Here is a 24,000-nt window from a genome sequence, read left to right as displayed (position 1 = left end):
GAGAAGCTGACCTAGAGCATCTTATGAAAACTGCCCCCCAGTCTCAAAATATAATGCCATATGAACTTGGATGGAACAAATGTGCACATTGCATGATTAATCAGTTTAATTTAAAATGTTTTACACATTTCGTGCATCTATTGCAATCTATCTTCTTCTAGCATCACTTCCATTCCAATTCTACTTATTTGAAAAAAAACTGTAATATTGCTTCACATCTTGCAGCATATGACCAATTCCAAGCAGCTTGAATTAAGTTTTCAGCAGCAGGAAGTTGTTTGCAGTTGTATGTCCAGGTGCAGTTTATGTCTACAACTGTCTGGAAAGACAAGATAGCCTAGGCTGAGAATGTATCCATCAGTAATTTTAATGGCCTTCAGTGAGAAGCTGATACCAAATGTTTTAATTGTAATAATTTTGTTCATATCCCAACTTTGCATCTGTTTTATTAAAATTCCACATCTTCCATTTTTCTGACTGGAAATAAGAAAAGGGTAACCTTGATAGATTTTAAAATGCCAGATCTTGTATGTATGCAGTTCTCCAAAATGAGTGCCTGTCAGTGGGTACCTTGTATAGACTTGAATTTATTCCTAAACTTATTAAACTCGTCAGTGTATTTGCAAAAAGGATCCCTGGATTTGATCAAAAGAATGGCAGTAATAAAGTAAGACAGTAGTTGTATCTGTTACTATTTCCTAAATGTGACCTGGTTTGTACCAGTAATATCCTCCTCCGTATGAATGGGTTCTGTTGGTTTCTGTCTGTCTGACTGCAGCAAAATATTCTAGCCCCAATGTTAACCTAACTCACCCAGCGAGAATGGGGCGTGTTTGGGTTGGACGCCCAATTTACATCTTGTCCAATATAACACTCAAAGCTCCGGTAGGAGGTAAATCTGGCGTTCTCGCCAGGCATGTTGGGTTAAAATCGGGCTAATATATTTTTGCTCCCATTATTCGCCTCTGTAATATGGCATGAAATAAAATTATCAGCTGTGTTGGATATTGTAAGACCTGGCATGATTATGTAATACAGAGGGACCAAAGTGACATATATTAGATTTATTATTAAAGACTTCAGAGTAAATTGCCTAGAATTTGCATGCATTTTTTGAGAGTAAAGTCTGTACACTTTTTTTCATTGACCAGGTGGATATACAGTTTATGACAAGCCACATGCTAGAGGAGAAATTATTATTGGCGGCCCAAATGTTACCCTAGGATACTTCAAGAATAAATCCAAAACACTTGAAGATTATTTTGTGGATAAGGATGGACAGGCATGGTTTTGTACTGGAGATATAGGCGAATTTCAAGATGATGGATGCCTTAAAGTCATTGGTTAGTGTCTGAAGAGCTCATAGATAATATAGCATGTAAACTTCAGTCATCATGTTTCTGTTGAAGATAAAACTACTGAGTTACAGTGGCCCATAATTTTATTGATGGGTTAAATTAAAGAAGCTTATATGTGAAAAGGTTATTTTTAAGCTCTGTTTAAAAGGTATTTTTTATGGATGCCCTTAAAGTCTGTTTTTTTCCTTTGGATTTCTGCCAATTACAAGTCAATATAATCTTGGGAAAATGTGTTTTTCAACAACTAAAAATGCTAAATTTGACTAGTATAAATCCTTGTGCCCTTATGAGAAATTGAAGTGCTCCTACTAAAGCATTGCCATATGTTTAACTTCTCAGATTTGCCCCCAGGAATTAGTCAAACTTTCTTTCTGTGCTGTGTCTATGTTACTAAACAATCAGTCAGCAAACATCTGGAGCAGCTGTTTTACTTGAACACACAGTCTCAAAGCGTAATGGGCAATTTGCATCTGCTGCAAACATTTTATGAAAATGTAGTTAATTCAATCTTGATTTGTTATCCAAATTTCCTAATTCATTATCCTTCTCTATTAAACTTAAACTTTTACCATAAAATGGTTTTAGTGAAAAATATTATGCTTTACTGGAAGTGTGTACGCTACCCATTGTTAGCAGTATTTATATATTGTACTCCCTTTCAGTAGAAAGCCATTTCCCCCCCTGTTTTCTGTACAGACCAGGGGTTATATAAGGCATCAAGTGAAAGGTCACAGGAGGCATAGAACTTGACCTTTCAACCAGGACCCACTTGACTTCCCATCTTGTCCCAACCCAACCTAGCATATTCAGTCCATTGTCTCCTGTCATTTGAATCAATCACTTGTTAACCTAAACTTTTCTAGTGCTATATATGTCTTGGATCTGAGAGATAAGGAATGTGTTTTAAAGAATTCCATTGACATTTTAATTCCAATATTTGAATTTGAAACAAGAGAGAAGCACATCTCATAAGCATGACATGCAGAAAGGCCATTCCTATGACTGCCAGGCACGACCCTTCTGCCTGCATTCCGTTTGACCACATATTTGCCTCCTGCAACTTATGCCAACACCTCCAGGGAAGTTCCGAGGAAAAAAAGTCTCCAGTGTTGCAAAGAGATTAACCAATTCCTCCTGGCTAATGCTAATGTTTCCAAAGTACTTAAATCAGTTCTGTTCCCAAGCCCACTCAGTCTCTGAAAATGAAGAAGCTAGCCAAGAAATATTGAAATAATGTTAAGGATGTTACTAGAGCTATTTCTCCTAAGATACTTAGGTTCACTAGTAACAATGAGGTTAGTACATTCAAAGAATCATGCTCTTGCAACGTGGTAACCTTTTCTTCAGCCAGCATCTGTTACAGTATTAAAAAATGTTCAAGATCAGTTTTTAATGACCAGAAAACTGAGTGCTTTGAATTCACAAATGCATATTCTGCTTACAACACCAGTCCTTGATGCAGGGCAGAACTTTTAACTTTGGCGGGGGTGTATAACAGACAATATCGGATCAGCCGCCTGTTATACACCGCACTGACTTTCCGTTCCATCGACTTCTATGACACTTACTTTCACACTTTTTTTTGGCCTTACACCCGGAGTAAGATTTCTTATTACTAAGCTTATAATGGGTGCAATCATCGCTACTTTATTCTGATGGAGGAAAGCTCGGAGAAGGATTAGCAGCCTCCACAATCACCACCACTAGCAGCAGCTGGGCCTCCGAAGACAACAGGTGAGGGGGTTGCTCACAGGTGACCATACCCAGCACACTTGGTGTACAGACCAAGAGTTACCGTCTTGGACCTATCTGCAGGAGAAGAGTACGCTTCTCCCGGCAGGCTGTTGCAGATGGCTGGAGCTTCCTGCAACAGGTGCCGCTGCCTGCTGGACAAGGGGGTCATGTTTTCCCAGTGCCACAGCCCTGAATTTCTTTGCTACTGGATACTTTTGGGCTGCTACAGGGGACATCAACCGTATATCCTAGTCTGTAGTACACAGCTGCATTAAGCAGGTCGTGGATGCTCTGCTTGCCAGGCAGAGCAGTACACCACCTTCCTCATTGATCTCCGCAATCAACAGGAGAGAGCTTGGGACTTTGCAGCAGTGCCCAGCTTCCCTCATGTGCAGGGCATCATTAACTGCACACAGTGGCACCAGAACATGAGCGAGAAAGCTATGTAAATAGATATACAACTAGCAGCAGATCACAGGAACACCATCATGCTGGTCTCTGCAAGATACCCAGGGAGCTGCCACAATGCATTTTTTCCTGAGAGGTTACCATCATTCCAATATTCGATCCTGTGAGGAACATGACAAGATGGCTGTTGGGGACGAGATAACTCCTACAGATGTGGCTAATGACACCCCTATGCAACCCCATCAGGCCCGAGCAACACAGATACAACCAAAGCTGGCGTGGGTGTGGGGGGCACCAGGATCATTATAGGACACTCCATAAGAATTCTGAAGCAGAGATTCAGGTGTCTTGACCGGTCGAGAGGCTCTCTACAATATGCCCCCAGGAGAGTGTCCTCTATTGCTGCACTATGCTGAATTGAATACCGCATTATAGAGGCCTGTAGTTGGAAAAGGCAGAAAGCAACAACAACTTGTATTTATATAGTGCCTTTAACATAGTAAAACGTCCCAAGGTGCTTCACAGGAGTATTATAAGATGAAAAAATTTGACACATAACGAGAAATTAGGGCAGGTGACCAAAAGCTTGGTCAAAGAGGTAGGTTTTAAGGAGTGTCTTAAAGGAGGAAAGAGGTAGCGAGGCGGGGAGGTTTAGGCAGGGATTTCCTGAGCTTAGGCACGGCCACCAAAGGTTGAGCGATTTATAATCCAGGATGCCCAAAAGGGCAGAATTGGATATCTCCTGGGGGCGGGGTTGTGGGTCTGGAGGAAATTAGAGATAGGGAGGGGCGAGACTGGAGAGATTTGAAAACAAGGATGAGAATTTTGAAATCAAGGCGCTGCTTAACCGGGAGCCAATGTAGGTCAGCGAGCACAGGCGTGATGGGCGAACGGGACTTGGTGCGAGTTAGGACACGGGCAGCAGAGTTTTGTATGATCTCACGTTTACGTAGGGTAGAATGTGGGAGGCCAGCCAGGAGTGCATTGGAATAGTCAAGTCTAGAGGTAACAAAGGCATGGCTGAGAGTTTCAGCCGCGGATGAGCTGAGGCAAGGGCGGAGACGGGTGATGTTACGGAGGTGGAAAAAGGCGGTCTTTGTTATGTTGTGGATATGTGTTCGGAAGCTCATTTCAGGGTCAAATATGACACCAAGGTTGTGGTTCAGCCGCAGACAGATGTTCGGGAGAGGAATGAAGTCAGTGGCTAGGGAACAGAGTTTGTGGCGGCGACCGAAGACAATGGCTTTGGTCTTCCCAATATTTAATTGGAGAAAATTTCTGCTCATCCAGAACTGTGTGTCGGACTGTATGACCAGCAGCAACAGCAGCCCACATTGGACGAGGAAAACCAAGGGGAAGGAGAGAAAGCAGCAGATGATTGGCTAGCTCAACACCTTGCAGCAAGAGATGAGGGATCAGCGATTCTGCTGAGCTGTTCAAAACTTTGTCCTGAGAACTTACACAGAACCACTCTGTCTAAAAGTCCTATATGTATCCTTCACCACTCCCTTTATTCTGAATTTAAAAAAATACATTCAGACAACTTCTATATCAATGGCATACTAACAATGCCGACTCAAAATTTGCTATTACACCACACTGCAGATCAAAGTGCCAAATGTGATGAAATTCATTAATTTAATGGCAAGCAAAATAATTACCTTTCATCAATTTCTGATATATTAATTTTTTTAATTCATTCACGGGATGTGGGTGTCGCTGGCAAGGCCAGCATTTATGGACATGTCTATTCGCAACACAAGTTCTGATTGGTCCCCTTGGATGACGAGACCTGATTGCTGATTGGCCCGCTTGGAGGACAAGACACACCCAGCAGTTTCTCTGGAATGTGTCATTAGATCCTCCCTGGCTACGTATTCAGTTACTTTGCAAAGTGTAATTTGAGCCATTCTGACTGCCTACTCCAAACAGAAGAGCTCACTTGAAACAGACAGGGCTCACCCTCGCAGGTTAAGACTTTCTCCCACCTCCCAAACAAGTTCCTGCCCCCACCACCCAAGTTTCTGACCTCCCTTCCCGACCCTCTGGGGTTCTTGACCACCTCCTCCCAACAAGTTCCTGACCTACCCCCTTCCCCCCCCCCCCCCCCCCCAATAGATGGGGCATTGTACGTGGGTCACGGATTTATTGGGTATGAAATGAATAGTGACAGCTATCAGAGAAATCAATCGGCTCTAGGGGGAGGAGAGGGAGAACGTGGTGCGGGCATAACGGGGGTGGGGTTGGAAGAACAAGATCCGTCTTATTATCTGGATCACGTTCTTGCTCTCATCCACCCTGCCTTTAGACCTGGATCATGTTCTTCCCCATCCCCACTGTGCCCTCCGTGCTCATTACACCCCTCCCCCCGCCCCAAGTTCCTGACTTCCTCCCCCTCTCACCTCTCTCTCTCTCTCTCTCTCTCTCTCCCTCCCTCCCTCCCTCCCTCCCTCTTCCCCCCCCCCCCTCTCTCTCCCCTCTCTCTCGCTCCCCTCCCTCTTCCTGCCCCCCCCCCCCCCCTTCCCAATCTCCTCTCTTTCTCAAGGCTGAAAAAATGTTTGTGTGGATAATAACGATATTCTAGGCAAAAGTCCTGAAGACTACTTTAGTATAGTCATTAATTTTTGAAAGATAACCCAAAAGCGCTAGTAGCAGGCTCAGGCTCGAGCAGCAATGGCAGCAGCTCCAGGCTCAGCAACGTGGTTCGGCCCCACTTCCGGCTTCCGCATATTTTGTACTGTGCATGCGTGACCGGATCAAATGCGCTTGCGTAGTACCAAACAGATGCGCAGTGGGAGTCAAAAAAACATCATGCAAATAATCACTTCTAGCATTTATTGCCCATCCCTAATTGCCCTTGAGAAGGTGTGTGGTGAAGGTACTCCCACAGTGCTGTTGGGGATTGAGTTCCAGGATTTTGACCCAGCGACGATGAAGGAACGCCGATATATTTCCTAGTCCAGATAGTGTGTGACTTGGACGGGAACTTCGAGGTAATGGTGTTCCCATGTGCCTTGCCCTTGTCCTTCTAGGTAGAGGTCATAGGTTTGGGAGGTGCTGCCGAAAAAGCCTTTGGCGAGTTGCTAACATTGTGCTAACATATTTAAATAAACCATTTTAAAGGGAGTGAGCAATTTAAAGCCAAAAGTTTTCAAGCTTTTTATATTTCAAGCTTTAAATTAAAATATTCTCAGAGAAGATCCAGTTGTTTTATACAGGTTGGATTTGGGTAAAACCAGATGTTGATCAAGATTGTGTTAATGAACTTTTGTTGCAGAATGTTTCTACTTCAAGAATTGCTATTATAACTGCAATGATATATTTTGTAGATCGTAAGAAAGATCTCGTGAAGCTGCAGGCTGGGGAATATGTTGCCCTGGGAAAGGTGGAGTCTGCTTTGAAGAACAGCCCAATAATAGATAATATCTGTGCCTATGCAAGCAGGTAAGAACTATGCAAAATGCACTGCTTACTGTGTAAAATTCTCAGCATGCTGAGATTGCGGTTTTCCCCCAAATGATCTTCGAATATAGGTTTAGAAAATAAATTTAAGCTAATTATGTGGATGCCAGATTTTGGTGAGTTGATTCTATTTATTTGTCTCACTGAAAGATGATTTAATGGGGCCAACTTTCCTCCAGGTGCAAGTGTTCCTTGCTCCTCTCGCGGGAAACCCCAGGGCAGTACTAAGGGAGCATTGCGGATCTCTGTCCCTTTTTCCTCTATTTAGCACGCAGGAACTGAGCATTTTCTTGGCATAAAATCGAGGAATTCTGCCCCATATCTCCATAACTCTGGCAATATTGGACCATAATTTGCTTTCAAAATAACATTGAGGCAAATGATACAGCAACTTCAGGCGAGGGCAGATATGAGGTTAAATGCGGAAATCCTAAAGTTGCTGTCCCAGATGTTTCAACTTCGTGAAAACACCATCTCCTCATCTGCTTCACCATTGAAATGCATTCAACAGTGTGAAGTTGCTGTACTTGTGCAGTAGATATTAACTAAATGTGCCACAGAAAGTTATTTCAAGTCTTAAGTACCCTTTTAACGATGCAATGTGTTAATTACTGCCAGTCAACCCCTCTGATATTGAAAATTAACTATTTCAAGAGTGAAGTCTCATTCTTCATGTTTTAATTGTTGGAGTTTTTTTTTAATTACATTTTTTATTTACTTCTGTCTTTTTTTTCCTCTATCTCTTAATACAGTCTTTCTTTCCCTCTATTTCTCTTCTTACCTGATTTGGCATTAAATTCACCCACACGTGCACTTCCTTCTCAGTCCTTGTGCTGTTTATTTCACAATCCTTCAATCTGATTGGTTAAGGAGATACAGTTGCTTGCTCTGTTCACTCGGGTCCCAGATGCCCTGTTTCCCTCACTGTGACGCTATCGGCTCACACTTTCAGCAACATGCCACACAAAAATTTAAAAAACCTAAATGTGCAAGGGCAAGTCTAACTAACGGCAGATGCTGTTAGATGCCCTGATACAACACATTATGGGGTAATGTGTTACTTCAATTTTATTTTAATGTAATTGCCTTCCTTAGATCTTTTTTAACACTTTCCATTCATACTACACCATTAGAGTATCAATTACACTTCTGGAAATGTTGAAAAATATCTTCACCTCTCTTAGGTGTGTGGTGTAAAATATGTTCAGAAACTACTGGTAATGTGAGATCCATTTTTTTTTTGAATGATAAATTTTATGTAAAGTTTGTTCAAATTTAATTTAAATTTGTTTATTTTAAAGGTTTATCAACTGCAGCATGACTAACGGATTTATTTTGTTTTTGTTTTTCAGTGACCAGTCTTATGTCATCTGTTTTGTGGTGCCCAATCAGAAGCAACTAATAGCTCTGGCGCAACAGAAGGGTATAGCAGGAAGCTGGACTGAGATTTGCAACCACCCAGAAATGGAGAAAGAGGTGCTGAGAGAAATTACTGATGCTGCTGCAATAGGTGAGCTTGAATAAAAAACCGATTGCTCCATTGGAGACTCGAATCCAAATGTAATCTTTAATAAACAAAGATAATGTTACAAAATGGCTGATTTGATTAAAGGGCTATCTACAGCTTCAACTGATATGGCCCTTATAGTTCAAAAGTAGTAGATGTGGGTTCAGGTCTGTCATTCAATGGGCTCAGGATCTCGGCCAATCTGTCAGGGACTTCTGTCAAACAGAACTCTGATGTTTTCCTACAGAGATGGAGGAGAAAATAGACATATGGGATAAAAACAAGCGATGGCAAAACCAGTAAGGGCAACTAGATAATAGCAAATGCTCTTGGTCATTAACTCAAGATGAACCATATGTAGAGAGTTTTCAAGATAATAGAAACTTCAAGAAACAGCAGCGTGTGAAACTGACAACAATGTGAAACAATATTTAAGTGAGTGGGCTAGTTCCAGAAGACACGAATGGTGATATGGTATTCATATAGTTGTCTTCAACTTGATTTTTTTTAAAATACAAAGCACATCAGTAAAAGTGATCATCGTATCATAAGATTTAGATTAGCAATGGAGAGGAGCAAGGAACAATCTAGAGTGGAACTTCTAAACTGGAATAGGGCTAACTTCAATGGGATGCGAAAGGATCTAGCCGGGGTAAAATGGAACCAAAGACTGACAGGAAAAACTGTAACGGAACAATGGGTGATCTTTAAGGAGGAGATGTTCCAAGTACAGGCTAGTTACATTCCAACAAGAGAGAAGGGTAAGGGAACCAAAGCAAGGGCTCCTTGGATGACTAGGGAGATAGAGAAGATGATGAAACAGAAAAAGAGGGTGTATGATGCATGTCAGGTGAATTCTTCAAGGGAGAGCCAGACCAAATACAATAAGTTGAGAGGGCATGTGAAGATGAAAATAAGATTGGCAAAGAGAGAATATGAGAGTAGAATGGCGGTTAATATAAAAGGGAACCCAAAAATCTTCTACCGGCATGTAAACAGTAAGAGGCAGGGTGGGGCCTATTAGAGACAAAGAAGGTGATATATGCTTAGAGGCACAGGGTAAGGCTAGAATACTCAATGAGTACTTTGTATCGATGTTTACTAAGGAGGTGGATGCTGACAAAAAATATTGGTAGAAGCAATGGAACGGGTGAAAATTGATAGGATGTACTAGAAAGGCTGGGTATGCATAGAGTGGACAAGTCGCCTGGTCCAGATGGCTTGCATCCCAGGTTGCTAAGGGAATTGGGGGAGGAGATAGCGGAAGGGCTTGCCATAATTTTCCAATCTTCCCTAGATGCGGAAGAGGTGCCTGAGGATTGGAAAGTGGCAAATGTGACACCATTGTTCAAGAAAAGGTGTAAGGACAATCCTAGTACAGGAAACTTTTTTTTATCCGGCACCGACGTGGTGCCGGTTCATCAAAAATTCCGGATAACCGAAAGCTATAGTAAAAGATACAGAGAGCTGAGAGCTCCGTATAAAGCAACAAACCCTGTTGCTTAGCAACAGGTTCAGAACAATGGCCACAAGTTCCAAGCGTCTCTAGCTTAGCAACAGCTGCAGCCACACCCTTGCACAGCAACAGATCGAGGAAGGCAAGTAGAATATGAAGTAAAACTTACCTGAACCTACTCCTGAATTTTGCCGGTTAACCAAGATTTCCGGTTATTTAGGTGCCAGTAAATTGAAAGTTTCCTGTAACTACAGGCTGGTCAGTTTAACATCAGTGGTGGGTAAAGTTTTAGAAACAATAATCAAGGAAAAAATTAGCGGGCACTTGGAGAGGTTTAAGCTAATTAAGGAGAGCCAACACGGATTTGTAAAAGGCTGATCGTGTTTGACTAATCTAATTGAATTTTTTGATGAGGTAACAGAGAGGATTGATGAAGGAAATGTAATGGATGTTGTCTACATGGATTTTCGGAAGGCGTTTGATAAAGTACCACATAGAAGGCTGGTTAACAAAATCAAGCCTCATGGAATAGGTGGGTTAGTGGCAGCTTGGATAAGGAATTGGCTTAAGGACAGAAAACAGCGAGTTGTGGTAAATGGCTGTTCTTCAGACTGGAGAATGGTAGACAGTGGTGTTCCCCAAGGGTCAGTGCTAGGGCCACTGCTAAATGACCTGGATATTGGAATACAGAGTAGAATTTCTAAATTTGCTGATGACACCAAACTTGGGGGTGTGGCAAACAGTGATGACGATACCAATCGACTGCAACAGGACATAGAAAGGCTAGCAGAATGGGCAGACAAGTGGCAGATGGAATTTAATACAGAGAAGTGTGAGGTGATGCATTTTGGCAGAAGGAACAGGGAGAGGCAATATACACTTAATGGCACAGTTTTAAAGAATGTGCAGGGACAGAGGAACCTGGGAGTTAATGTGCATAGGTCTCTGAAGGTGGCAGGACACATTGAGAGAGTGGTTAACAAAGCATACAGATCTTGGGTTTCATAAATAGAGGTATTGAGTACAAAAGTAGAGAAGTTATGCTGAACCTTTATAAAGCGCTGGTTAGGCCACAACTGGAGTATTGCGTCCAGTTCTGGTCACCACACTTTAGGAGGGATGTGAATGTCCTTGAAAAGGTGCAGAGGAGATTTACCAGAATGGTTCTGGGAATGGGGGATCTTGGCTACAAGGACAGGTTGGAGAAGCTGGATTTGTTTTCATTAGAGCAAAGGCGGTTGAGGGGTGATTTGATAGAGGTGTACAAGATTATGACGGGTTTAGATAGGCTGGATGGGGAAAGGCTGTTCCCACTAGTTGATGGTACAAGGACTAGGGGACACAGATTTAAGGTTTTGGGCAAGAGATGCAGGGGGGATGTGAGAAAAAACTTTTTTACGCAGCGAGTGGTGATGACCTGGAATTCACTGCCGACTGAAGTGGTGGAAGCGGAGACACTCAATGTTTTCAAGGGGAGACTGGATAGGCACTTCTGGGAAATAAACTTGCAGGGCTACAGGGATAGAGCGGGGGAATGGGACTGACTGTATTGCTCTATAGAGAGTCGGCACGGACTCAATGGGCCGAATGGCCTCTTTCTGTGCCGTTATGCCATTTATTCAAACATTGGGGTGAATTACGGCATACTGAGGTGTTTAGTACCAATTGACATTCAGTTGGCAATCTCACGTAGAGACCACAGGAGGTGGAAAAATGCAAACTTTTCTAAGATTGAAGTTGAGGTGCTTTGTATACCCCATGATCCAGAAAATGCCATTGGATATGACATTTGCTACTAGGTTTGTTGCCACAAAGCATTCTTGTAGGGAAAAGCCAGTATTCAGTTGGAGATTTGTAGTCCATCAAATATGCCTTTCTAATTTTGCTCTGCACACTACTAAATGTAGTATGCTGCACATAACTAACTACTGGACTGTGAAGTTGCACTTCAAAAGCTTGTCAGGTAGTAAAAATCTAGTTCTGCTACACCCTTCCCCCACTCTGTCAGTAACAAAAAGAAAAGTTTATCAACATCAGAGCACAATTGTAGTTAGTTGACTCATAATATGGGTAATTGATAAGTGAACCATTGGAAAAGGAAGCTGTGATTTTTACCCATAGGTTACTAAAAGCACTTTAGAGCTTTCAAAATAAGCACATCACATTTTCCATCATATGAACATGTCAAATGGTTTCAGTGCCTAGAAAATATGGCAAATTGAATTGGGGAAAAATATGCTGAACTTGCATATGAATGTTCATTTGGAGAGAATGGGGAAATGAAGGTCTGAATTATTTTAAAATATGGGTTCTGTCCACAATAAATAATTGACTCAGCACCTCCACACACAATCAAATCTTGACCAATGCATTTCCATAGAGCGTATTCCAGAAGTACTTGAAGATTCAAAATCTTACAAATTAATGATCCACCACTCATGGATATGTCAGAACATAGTAAAAAAAATTGTTGACTATCTTACAGATTTTAGGGAATAATTTCCTCATAAACTAACACAGGAACAATAAGATTCAGTGATACAAAGATTTAGGGATGGGCAATAAATGCTGGCCTTGCCAGCGATGCCCACATCCCATAAAATGAAAAAAAAAAATACTGCATTATTTGGTAACACAATTGTAGATAACACTGTACATGTTCAAAGAGAGTGTTAATTTGGCTCAGTTGATGGCACTTTTCCCTCGGAGTCAGGTGGCTGTGGGCTCTAGGCCCACTGGAGATTTGAGCATATAATCTGGACTAATACATCAGTGAGGTATTGATGCTGCATTGTCAGCGGTGCCCTCTTTTGGATGAAATGTTAAATTATCTGAAGAGCAGGGAGTTCTTCATGTTCTGGCCAATATTCTTCCCTCAACCAACAGTACCAAAAACAGATTAGCTGATCAATTATTTCATATCTTTGTGGACTTAACTGATATGTTTGTCTATATAGCAAAAGTGAGTGCACTTCAAAACTAATTCATTGGATGTAAAGTGCTTTGGGGTGTCCTCTTAATGCAATATAATGCAAGTCATTTCTTCAAATTAGTCCTATTGGAATTTTTTTAAGCTTTAATTGCTGAAATGCTGTAAAATCTGGAATAACTACCTCAAACTGGCAGTGATTGCTAATTAGGCTGTTAACGGTATTTTATTAAAGGCCCATTGTGGAATGGCACCATTCCCCAGCCAACTGGTTCTCATACCCCAGAATGGTTCACTGGAGGCAGCAACTAGAAACTGTGTAACAATGCACTAACCTCTTCCTTGAAATGTTCCCTCATGCCTTCTATCTCCACAGAACAATAAATGTGTTTTTTTAGTTTGTCGTTACTAATCTATATCTATATATATATATATATATTATATATATATATATATAAACAAATCTGTGTGTCTGTCTGTCTATCTGTCTGTCTGTCCTCGGGTGTGCGTCTGTCCGGCTATGCGCTCGAAAGTTATAGAGCGTACCTACGCGTGCGTTACCTCCGAAGAAAGCTTACGGTTCCGGGACGGTCGTAAGCGTATTTATTTTTCGGCCGGACGAAAATTGTTCGCGACTTATGCAAAAAACCTTCAAAATTAAACTCATTATCTGCTACTTAGCATTGATTGACTGACGTCAAGGTTCGACCAATCCTGTGCCGTCACGATTGACCAATCCTACAGTACAGTCCCCTGATGGTTGGCCAATCGGTGTGTGTGTGTGTGTGTGGGGGCGGGACTAATCGTTTTCATCTCAGGGATGTGGCAGCCATTGCCTCAAGCTAAATACACCATTTACTTCCAGCTCAAAATCTGCTGATACAGAGGCTTGTATCGATATAATAGACTGGTTTTTGGAGTGGCTTCGGCTCCAGCAATTTGGCAGAGGGCCATGGAGCAGGTATTACAGGGAATTCCAAGCACTCAATGTTACTTGGACGATATCCTGATTACAGGAGATGACGATGAGGAACACCTTGCAAATTTGAAACTGGTGCTCACCAGGTTGAAGGAATATGGCCTTCGAGTTAATCGCCAGAAATGTGAGTTCTTTCAGAAACGGATCTCGTACTGTGGTCATGTCATTGACCAGGAGGGGCTGCACAAGTCACCTGACAAGATCGAAGCTGTTGTGAAGGCTCCCGCTCCGGAAAATGTATCCCAGTTGAGGTCGTTCCTAGGGTTGATTAACTATTACCATAAGTTTCTGCCAAATCTATCCACGGTGCTGCACCCGCTGAATGCTCTTTTGCAGAAAGAAGTACCATGGAAGTGGAGCGAGGACTGTAAGAAGGCCTTTCGCAAAAGCAAGGCATTGATCACCTCAGAGGAAGTGTTGGCTCACTTCAACCCAACGCTACCTATCCGTTTAGCTTGTGATGCTTCTCCTTATGGTATTGGAGCAGTACTCTCACACAAGTTGCCAAATGGCTCGGAAAGGCCAGTCGCATTTGCATCCAGATCATTGACCTCCGCTGAGCGCAACTATGCTCAGATAGATGGGGAGGCTCTCAGCCTGGTGTGGGGAGTAAAGAAGTTTAACCATTACCTGCAGGGCCAGAAGTTTACACTGCTGACAGACCACCAGCCGTTGGTATCCATATTCAACCCTAAAAAGGGCGTTTCCATTATGACAGCGCAAAGGCTACAGAGGTGGTCCCTTTTCCTAGGGGCACACCAATATGACATAGAATACAAAGGATCAAAACAGCTTGGGAATGCTGACGGTTTATCGCGCCTACCGCTGCCAACGGTAGAAGAGGCGCCTACAGTGGACCCAGTGGAGATGTTCCACTCAACCATAGTGGAATGTCTACCAGTAACAAATTCTACCATCGAAAAGGAAACGAGAAATGACCCGACTCTCTCACGAGTCTACGATTTAACGGTGAAGGGATGGCCAGCACATGCCGAACCACTGTTGCCAGCATTCTCGCAAAGAAGAGAGCAGCTGTCGGTGTGCCGAGGAACTTTGATGTGTGGATCCAGAGTGGTGATTCCACCCAAACTCCAGCATAAAGTGCTAAAGGAGCTTCACGAGGGGCATCTGGGTGGAGTAAAAATGAAGAACCTAGCCAGAGCGTTTGTGTGGTGGCCAGGTATCGATGGAGACATCGAAGAAATGACCAAGAGCTGTCTAGGATGCCAGAAGGTCCAAAACGCCCCACCACAAGCCCCTCTACATCCATGGGAGTGGCCCTCATCTCCATGGCAAAGGGTACATATCGACTTTGCTGGTCCATTTATGGACTCAATGTTCTTAATCGTGGTGGATGCACACTCCAAGTGGCCGGAGGTAATAAAGATGTCCTCCACCACCACGGAAAAAACCATCACAGTATTAAGGACCATATTTGCCAGGAATGGGCTGCCGGAACAGATCTGTTCTGATAATGGACCGCAATTTGTGTCTGAAGAATTCAGGAAGTTCTTAAAAAACAATGGGGTTAAGCACTACACGTCCGCCCCATACCATCCCGCCACCAATGGATTAGCTGAAAGGTTTGTCCAGGCCTTCAAGAAGGCCATAAAGGCCATGGGTAATGAAGACATAAATCTACAACATAAGGTAGATAACTTCTTGTTGGCGTACAGGAATGCAACACATGCGGTTACAAACCAAACTCCCGCCATGATGTTTTTCAATAGAAGACTAAGATGCCGGCTGGATTTGATCAAGCCAAACATCAGAAGGGACGTGGAGAACCGGCAATTTCAAGGCATGAGTGAAAGGCCAACTAGAACCTTCCAGATAAGTCAACAAGTTTTGGCACGGGACTACCGTACCGAGAAATGGCAGCCTGGAACTATTTGCACACGACTAGGACCGCTGATGTATACCGTGGACATTGGTGAAAGCATAATAAGGCGCCATGTTGACCAGATCATAGAGTCATCCGAAAAGGGACAACCTACTCCACAACTCTATACGCCTAATGATGAAGCAGAGATACCCATAGTATCTACCTCCGATCCGGTGATACTGGAATCAGGTGAACCCGACACTGGCATTCAAGCCGAATCGACCTTGCCAAAAGAACCTACTACACCACCGAAAACTACTACACCACCGAGGCGTTATCCGGACCGAGTCAGGAAGCCTCCAGAGAGACTGAATCTGTGAACTGTTGTACATGAAGTTGTGTATATATGTTATTTTATGTTAATGGGGAATATATATTAAGCTAAAAAGGGAGGATTGTGGTGTATGTAACCGTTCCACCTTTAAGAGAACCATTTTAAGAGTTGCACTACAGGTAGACTATCCTTTATCCGAAAACCTCAGGACCAGCCGTGTTTCGGTTTTAGGAAAATTTCGGATTTCAGAAGGTGCGCGAAAACACTTCGGTTTTCAGAGGTAATTCGGTTTTCGGGGGTGCGGATAAAGGATACAATATCCCTTATCCGAAAGGGTGGGATAAATAACGACTATAAATACTGTAGTTACAGGGATAAATACTGTAGTATAGTTTATTTGTAAGGAAAAAGGCTGGTACACTTACGCTGAGCGATTTCGGTTCTCAGAAGTGTGGAAAAATGCTACACTATCCCTTATCCGGCTAGGCCTGTAAGTCGTGCGCCACTCTGGTCATGTCGTGCGCACGACTTACGCTGACCGAAAAAACCTTCGGTTTTTAGAGGGTTTCGGTTTTCGGAAGTCCGGATAAAGGGTAGTCTACCTGTACTTTATCTTGGCTGCTGTATACTGTAATACCGGTGGTGACCACACCGGTATATAAGTGCTGTGTAATGATTTATTGGGCAGTTCCGCCCTGACCTTCGACTAGTAAAGACCTGTTAAAGTTTACTCTTGTGGTCTGTGTAGTAATTCTCAATATAACACACAGACTTAACAGACGTATCACTACGTTTTTAAATTTACAATTTCTGGGTCATAATTTACTGTCAAAATAATGGTGAGGCTAATGGCCCTCGCCATTATTTATGCACAAATGCTACAGCAACTTCATGCGAGGGGCAGGTGCGCGGTTAAACTCAAATATCCAAAAATTGCTGTCCACAGTTAGCTTTGCGGAAACGGCATCTCGCTGTCTGCCTCACCATTGAAATGCATTGAACGGCCTGAAGTTGTTGTACTTGTCCCGATAGATATGAACTAAACTCACCACAGAAAGTTGAAGTCTTGTCCATTTCAGTCTAAGTACCCTTTCCATGACGTGATAAGTATTAATTACTGCCGATGAACCCCTCTGGCACTGAAAATTAACAATTACAAGTGTGGAGTTTCATTCCTTCAGGTATTAATTGGTGGAGATTTTAAAAATGTCAACTTAAAAAAAAACTTAGTAATTTTTTTCCTCTTTGTCTTTTTTTTCTCTCTCAAGTAGTTAGATGCCCTGCTGCAGCAAATTATGGCTTCTCATGTTTCATAAAAATATAAAAAATATCCCACTTTCAAGTGGTAAATACGCCTTTGAGTCAGAAGTAAAAGAATGACAAATTAACATTTTCAGGCTTCAAGTTGACTAATCATTGCAAAGTAAAGGCAGGTAACTAGTATCTAGTTACTTTGCATATTGTGGCAACTATTATAAAACATTGAAAAGGGGGGTTCATGATTTTTGGTGTAATGTAGTAGCTGACGTGAAAAGTTTAAATTATATATATTTTCTTCTGTGGGCATCACTGGTTGCAAGTGTTTTCTTCGCTCCATGACCCAGAGGTGGGCTTCCAAAAAGGAAGATTAATAGTGCTGGGGGCTTACTGTGAATATTTTTCATCAGCCTGACCCTGCAAAATTGAGAGGTGCCACACTAGTAGTTGGGTGTTCTGCTCCAGTACACTTCCAGTGGAAGGCCCACCACAGAGGAAAATCTCGGCCTGAAAATAGCAAAGATGAAAAAAAAAAAGCTGCTTACTTTATAAATTCTTACTACAGATGCCATTTTGTGTATGCTGGCAGTCATTTTGTTAGTATATATATTTTCTTTAATGTTTAAAACTTAAATGCTACTTGTGGGAATGTGAAAGATGTTTATTGATTTTGTTTTCTGGTATCACTCCAGGCCTGCAGCACAGTTAACTTTCAATATTTATCCTGTCCATGAAGTTTACTTTGAAAGCCATTTAGTCAATGAGTGCTTCGAATGGGTGTTTCTTGATGAATAGTACTGTTGAAAGTAAATAAAATGTAATCCCTGTATCTTGAGTACTGCAAATCTGATTTCTGAAAGTTGTGATTGTTTTGCAAAAAGTGGAATTTTATAAGATCCATGGCAATTAGTGATCTCTCTTGTCTCTGATTATTAATGATATCTTGATGGGGAAGTCTGAGTTTGAGTCAAACTGTCTTACTCTGATCACTTCTTAGCTGAAAAATGGCAACCGCCTGGGAGCAAGAGATGTTCTCATCTTGATTGGGAAATGATATATGGTGGAAAGCATAAATTGGTTTTTTTGTAAGGCACAACTGAAGGTTGATTAAATGTATAAACTGTATTCTAACTTCACACAAAGTGTTGTGAGGCTGTGGAATGCACTACCAGTGCCAACATTTAAGGATAGGTTAGATAGGTGGTTGAAAAAAAGAGGATTAAAGGGATATGGGAACAAAAAAAACAAGTGGGCACATGGAATTGGGACCACTCACATGGAGGATAAATACCAACACGGGCCAGTTGGGTCAAGCGGCTCCTGTTTCTGTGTTGGAATTCCTACGTTATTCTATGTAACTAATAAATGCATTCAAATCTATATCCATTCCTTTTCTTATATATTAACTGCTTGTTTTGTTTGTGTTTGCAGCAAGATTGGAGAAGTTTGAAATTCCATTGAAAGTTCGACTGAGTCCTGAGCCCTGGACTCCGGAGATGGGCCTGGTCACTGATGCCTTCAAATTGAAACGGAAGGAACTCAAGACCCACTACCAAGCGGACATTGAACGAATGTACGGAGGAAAATAATACCTGCATTCTACCCCGCCCCATTTAAATAGGAATGAACTCGAACCATAATTACAACTGAGACCAAAACATACAGCAATGTTTTTCAAATCTAATACCATAGGATTAATTAATCTGAACGAAAGCATCACAGTATAAAACAAAGTTACCCTGTACCAGAAACTGAATATTCTTTAATTGTAGGTATTAACATTTATCCAGGTCAGGATTACTAAACCATTTGAAGCAAAAGTAACTTGTTTCTTTTTGGTTTTTATTTATAAATAAATGTTATTCAACAAATGAACTAGAAGAACAAATTAATTATACATAACTACATGATGTCATGAGCCTCTAATACACAGTGCTGTTGTCACACGATTGTGGAAACAGTAGTTTATTTATTATACATTTGTGCAATGTTTAAATTAGTCATGTTTTGATCTGTGCAGGGCTTGTTCAATCCAAGAGGTTTGAATTTCATTGGCAGGTGTCTTCTCTAATGGTTCAACCAATTTATCCAGTGATTAGTTGAGCCATAAAGACCAGCAAGGTCCCCGGTTCAATCCCCGGCCTGTGATGAGTTAATTGATCTCATCCAGAGTAGTGGTGCGGGCACTTAAATTGGGAATGAAAAATCGACCATGGCTGCAGCCCCTGATGGCTATCTAGTAACCCTGAAAATGTTCATATGTGGATGTCGGCTGAGGACAGGATTGAGCTTGTCTATGATGCCCCCTATCCCTGTTCAAACAGCCTGTCTACACTCTCTGCCAAGTTTCACACATGGATTGTGGCCACTTGGGTAAGAAACCAGGATTTGTCGAGCACTTGTGGAATCATAGCCCTGCAAGTAGTCAATGTCTTCAGGAAAGAATGGGGATAAAATGGTCTTGAGGAAAAACTTAATTAGCACTGAGGTATATCACACATGGAAGAAAGTTTATAAATCACATACATTTAAACCTGTTTTTATCTTTTTGTGCATTGTATTTGTTCTATTAGTAGATTGGTGGTAGAGTTAATGAAGAAATAAGCAGAAAACTGCTGTATGTGTAAGACTGCTGTTGAACGGTTTCTGAAATGGCTGATAGTTTTGCACCTTAGCCAAGCTTGTGTGTCTGAATGTAACAAAACACAACAATGGAACTGCATTGTTTAGAAATTCATATTGTCAATTGAGGGTGTAAAAAATCCATATTATACGAACAGATTCAAAAAACAGTTGTTGCAGTGTGATTGTCATTGATTTGTAAGGAAATGTTTGCACCATAGGTCAAGCTAATGTTCCCTCCAAGTTACTGAAGCGTTCCAAATGGTCTTCCTTCCACTATCCAGAATATTCAAAATAGAAATTTGTGTTCTGATTTCTACACTCTGCTTTGCTCCGGGCCTTTGTTTTGTGATTGGCAAGAGCCAAAGGGATAAAAGTGGAATTCAGGGGATTGCTTAGGCAAGCTCATACATTATGGGAAACAGCCAGAAAAGATGCTTGTTTTTCCTGAGCATTTCACCTTTATCTTTTGATTGCAGAACTATGGGATATTACAGCTTTAAAAATGGACATGCTAAAACATGCACATTTATCAATGTACATTAGACAGTGGTTAATGAAATATCTGGGATGTATTGTACCTTTTTTCCAGAATGCACCATTTTAGTGCTTTTGACCTGTACAAACGATAAACCTAATACCAGCTCTAAAATTTCTTTAAAGTTTACAGATATGGTATAGACAGCTACTTTTACAGTGGAAAATACATTTTCAGAAAGACAGAATATTGAAAATAATGCACAAATTGAAACCCTTCAGCTGATCGCTGATGGTTGTCCTCTTGGTTCTCAGATATTGTTTACTGCCAAGAATACTGCTTTCTTCAGTTAATTTTCTACTACTAGCAAATCAGTTATAACTTCATAACTGACAAGTATGTTTGCACCAAATATACTATTAGTACTTGTAATAGTAAAATGGTTAGTATTTGGTATGCATGTAAATTGATTTGTGAAAATAATTTGTGAACGTTTTTAAACAACAGAAGCAATCATGTTCACACTGATACTTTGAGAGGGGGATGACAACAGCTTTTGAAAGTAAATCCAAGTTGTTACTTCATGTCCTGAGGGCATTGGTTCAGTAGCTCAGTAATGGCAAACACAGTTGTAAGTTACTCATTTTCATGGTGTCTGATTCTGCGGGGATGCATTTGAACTTGTTCGTTTCATGTGAATAATTTGAGCATTTGTTATGTTTTGTGCATGGCTATTAGAAAAACTTTCTAAATGTCAGCTTGTGATGAAGGGGAAAGGAAGGTTAAAATGTACATACAAGAAAGGTGCATACACGTGTATAAAACTGACTTGGATGGTAAAAGTTTGCTCTACTCTATGTATTTTGACTACTGTTTATTTTAAGGAATTCTGGTGTGGCATCTACATTAAATCTTGTTGGTATTTAATGGTCCATTTCTATCTGTAAATACCTATAGGACTGTAAATTTGGTGAAAGTTTCTTTTGAATAGTCAACTGTACAGTAATCTTAATTCAATATTTAATGTAATGAATTTTAAAGCAAAAGTCTGGAATTTTCTTTGGACCTCCTGCGAAGATCTGTATGAACCGCCATTACAAAATGTATTCAATTATTTATTTGTATTTGGATATGTTTTCAGTTGCAAAATAAAACTGTAATTTGTGATTTCCATTTTTGTTTAAGTATTCCCCTAATTTTTGTGTGTTGGTGAAATTCTGACTTTATTATGATGTAATTCTAGACCTGCAACTGTTTGAGCATTAAATAGCTTGCATTTTAAAATAAATCACCGCTACTGAGAGTCTATATTTATAAGAGCTCTTCGGGTTGTGATATATTTCCATAATTCAAGTGCCCAGAATATGCAGGCCTGCCATTGAAATTTAGATACAGAATGCCAATACATATGGAAAACTAAAGAGAAGCACTGTTGATGCAAAGGAGAGACCCTTCATCATCTTCTACTAATTATGCCATGTTCTAAAGGCCCCAACAATGCCATCGCATGGTTTAATTCCTATCTATGCAAATATAGCAATGGCTTTTCTTCCCACCCCCACACTTATCACTTCTCGAGTACCCCCCCCCCCCCCCCCTCCAAAGAATCTATTCTTGGCCCCATCCTCTTCCTCTGGTAGATGCTGCCGCTTGGCAACATCCTCCTCAAGCATAGGATCAGCTTTGACATGTATGTCACTGACACTCTACCTTTCTTGGCCCATTGACTGCCTCCGCGCTATCTGCCTGCTTATATGAAATGCAGCCTTGGATGTGCCTTACCTTCTTCAACCCCGGGAAGACCAATGGTATTGTCTTTAGCACCTGCCATAAACTCCCTTCCCATGCCGCTGACATCACGTACTCCATGGTGTACTTAACTATATTAAATGGACCTTGTGTTCTGATGATACAGCCGTAGTATAGATGAAAAGTGAAAGTGCTTTACTGTAATGCTGCCATTATACATCAACAAAGGCTTGCATTTATATAGTGCCTTTAACAAAAAATGTCCCAAGGTGGGTTACAGCAGTATAGATGCTGAGCTAAATGAGGAATTGTTAGGGTTAGGGGTGAACAAAAGCTTGGTTGAACACATGGATTTTGAGAAGCTTTATAAAAGTGAATGCACAAAGATTTAGCCAAGGATCTCCAGAGGTTAGGACCCAAGTGGTTGAAGGCTATGACACCAATGGTGGGGTTAAAGGAGGGGGAGCTTTCAAACCTATATCATCTCCGTCACAAAGACTGCTTGCTTCCATCTTTACAATGCTGCCCTGCCTCAGCCCATCCATCACTGAAACCCTCATACCTGCCTTTGTCACACCAATATTTGACTACCTTAAAACTCTCATCAGCCTTTACTCCATAAAATCCAGTTTATCCAAGATTCTTTTGCTCATATGCCATCCTGCACCAAGTCCCATTTATAGCATCTAAAAGCACCTGTGGTAGAACTGAAGGATTATACAGACTACGCAGCAGTACAAGATAGGAGGTATGGATCATTTAGATATTCCAGAACCCCATTGCTATCCGCTGACACCTGGAGGAGTTTTCCAGACAAAATAACCAAATTAACAGAATTTAATTACAAGACTGGCTTCTGAGTTAGCTCCCTGGAGTAAGGTAGCGAGTAACAGCTGAGCTGAGACCAGAAAATCCCAGGTTTAAGACCATCACTGTAATGAGTTAACTGGTCTCAGCCAATGGTGCTCAGATGGTAGCAACAGTATAATAGGCCTCTGCACTCCTGGGTTTTGGAGGGGAAAGTCAATTAAGGTTAATTATGATTTACTCTTGAGCATTATATGTTGGCTTTGGCTAAGTGGTAGCACTCTTGCCTCTGAATCGGAAGGGCATGGGTTCAAGTCTCATTCCAGCGATGTGAGCACATAATCTGAGCTGACTTCAGTACAGTACTGAGGGAGTGCTGCACTGTCGGAGGTGCTGTCATCATTATTGCATTGGTTTGTGCAATCTTGTGTGCAAATTGACTGCCATGTTTCCCTACATTACAACAGTGAATACATTTCAAAAAGTACTGTAAAGCACTATGGGATGTCCTGAGGTCATGAAACAAGCTGTATAATTATTCCTTTCCCTTATCCTTGCCTTTGTGACCTCTGGACTCAACTATTCCAGTGCTCTCCTGGCCAACCTCCCATCCTCCACCCTCCATAAAATTCAGCTCACCTAATACTCTGCTTCCCGTACCCTATCCCACACCAACTACTGATCATTCTTCCCCTCACTGGCCGACAGTGCTTCCTAGTCCCCCAAGGCCTCAAATTAAAAATTCTCATCCATGTGCTTAAATCCTTCATGACCTCATCCATATCTCTGTAACCTCCTCCAGCCTTATAAACCCCCGCCCAAACTTGCCACCCTTCCAACTCTGACATCTTCTGTATTCCCTCTCTCCTCCCCATTATTGGCAGCAGTGTCTTCAAGAGCCTAAGTGCTATGCTCTGGAATTCCCTCCCTAAAGGATCGGACAGAGTCAACATGGATTTACAAAGGGTAAATCGTGTTTGACTAATCTGCTGGAATTTTTTGAGGAAGTAACTGGTAAAATAGATGGGGGAGAGCCAGTGGATGTGGTGTACCTTGACTTCCAGAAAGCCTTCGATAAGGTTCCACACAAAAGAT

At 41.6% G+C, this 24,000-nt stretch overlaps 1 protein-coding gene across 5 annotated transcripts in view; it reads left to right on the top strand.

Moving 5' to 3' along the window:
- Nucleotides 1-21,522, top strand: part of acsl3a (acyl-CoA synthetase long chain family member 3a) — a 145,646-nt gene extending 124,124 nt beyond the window's left edge. For all 5 annotated transcript variants that reach the window (XM_085990481.1, XM_085990479.1, XM_085990480.1 and 2 more), the window contains 4 exons: nt 1,152-1,343; nt 6,830-6,944; nt 8,315-8,472; nt 18,681-21,522. In XM_085990481.1, coding sequence (XP_085846607.1) covers nt 1,152-1,343; nt 6,830-6,944; nt 8,315-8,472; nt 18,681-18,838 — 623 coding nt within the window. In that variant the 3' untranslated portion in view covers nt 18,839-21,522. The remainder of the gene's footprint in view (nt 1-1,151; nt 1,344-6,829; nt 6,945-8,314; nt 8,473-18,680) is intronic.
- The last annotated feature ends 2,478 nt before the right edge of the window (nt 21,523-24,000 follow it).

The sequence above is a fragment of the Somniosus microcephalus genome, chromosome 6 (genome assembly GCF_052327205.1).
Source record: "Somniosus microcephalus isolate GS21.2 chromosome 6, FLI_Smic_1.0, whole genome shotgun sequence".
NCBI classification, from domain to species: Eukaryota; Metazoa; Chordata; class Chondrichthyes; order Squaliformes; family Somniosidae; genus Somniosus; species Somniosus microcephalus.
This window is presented reverse-complemented; position numbering and strand designations above follow the sequence as displayed.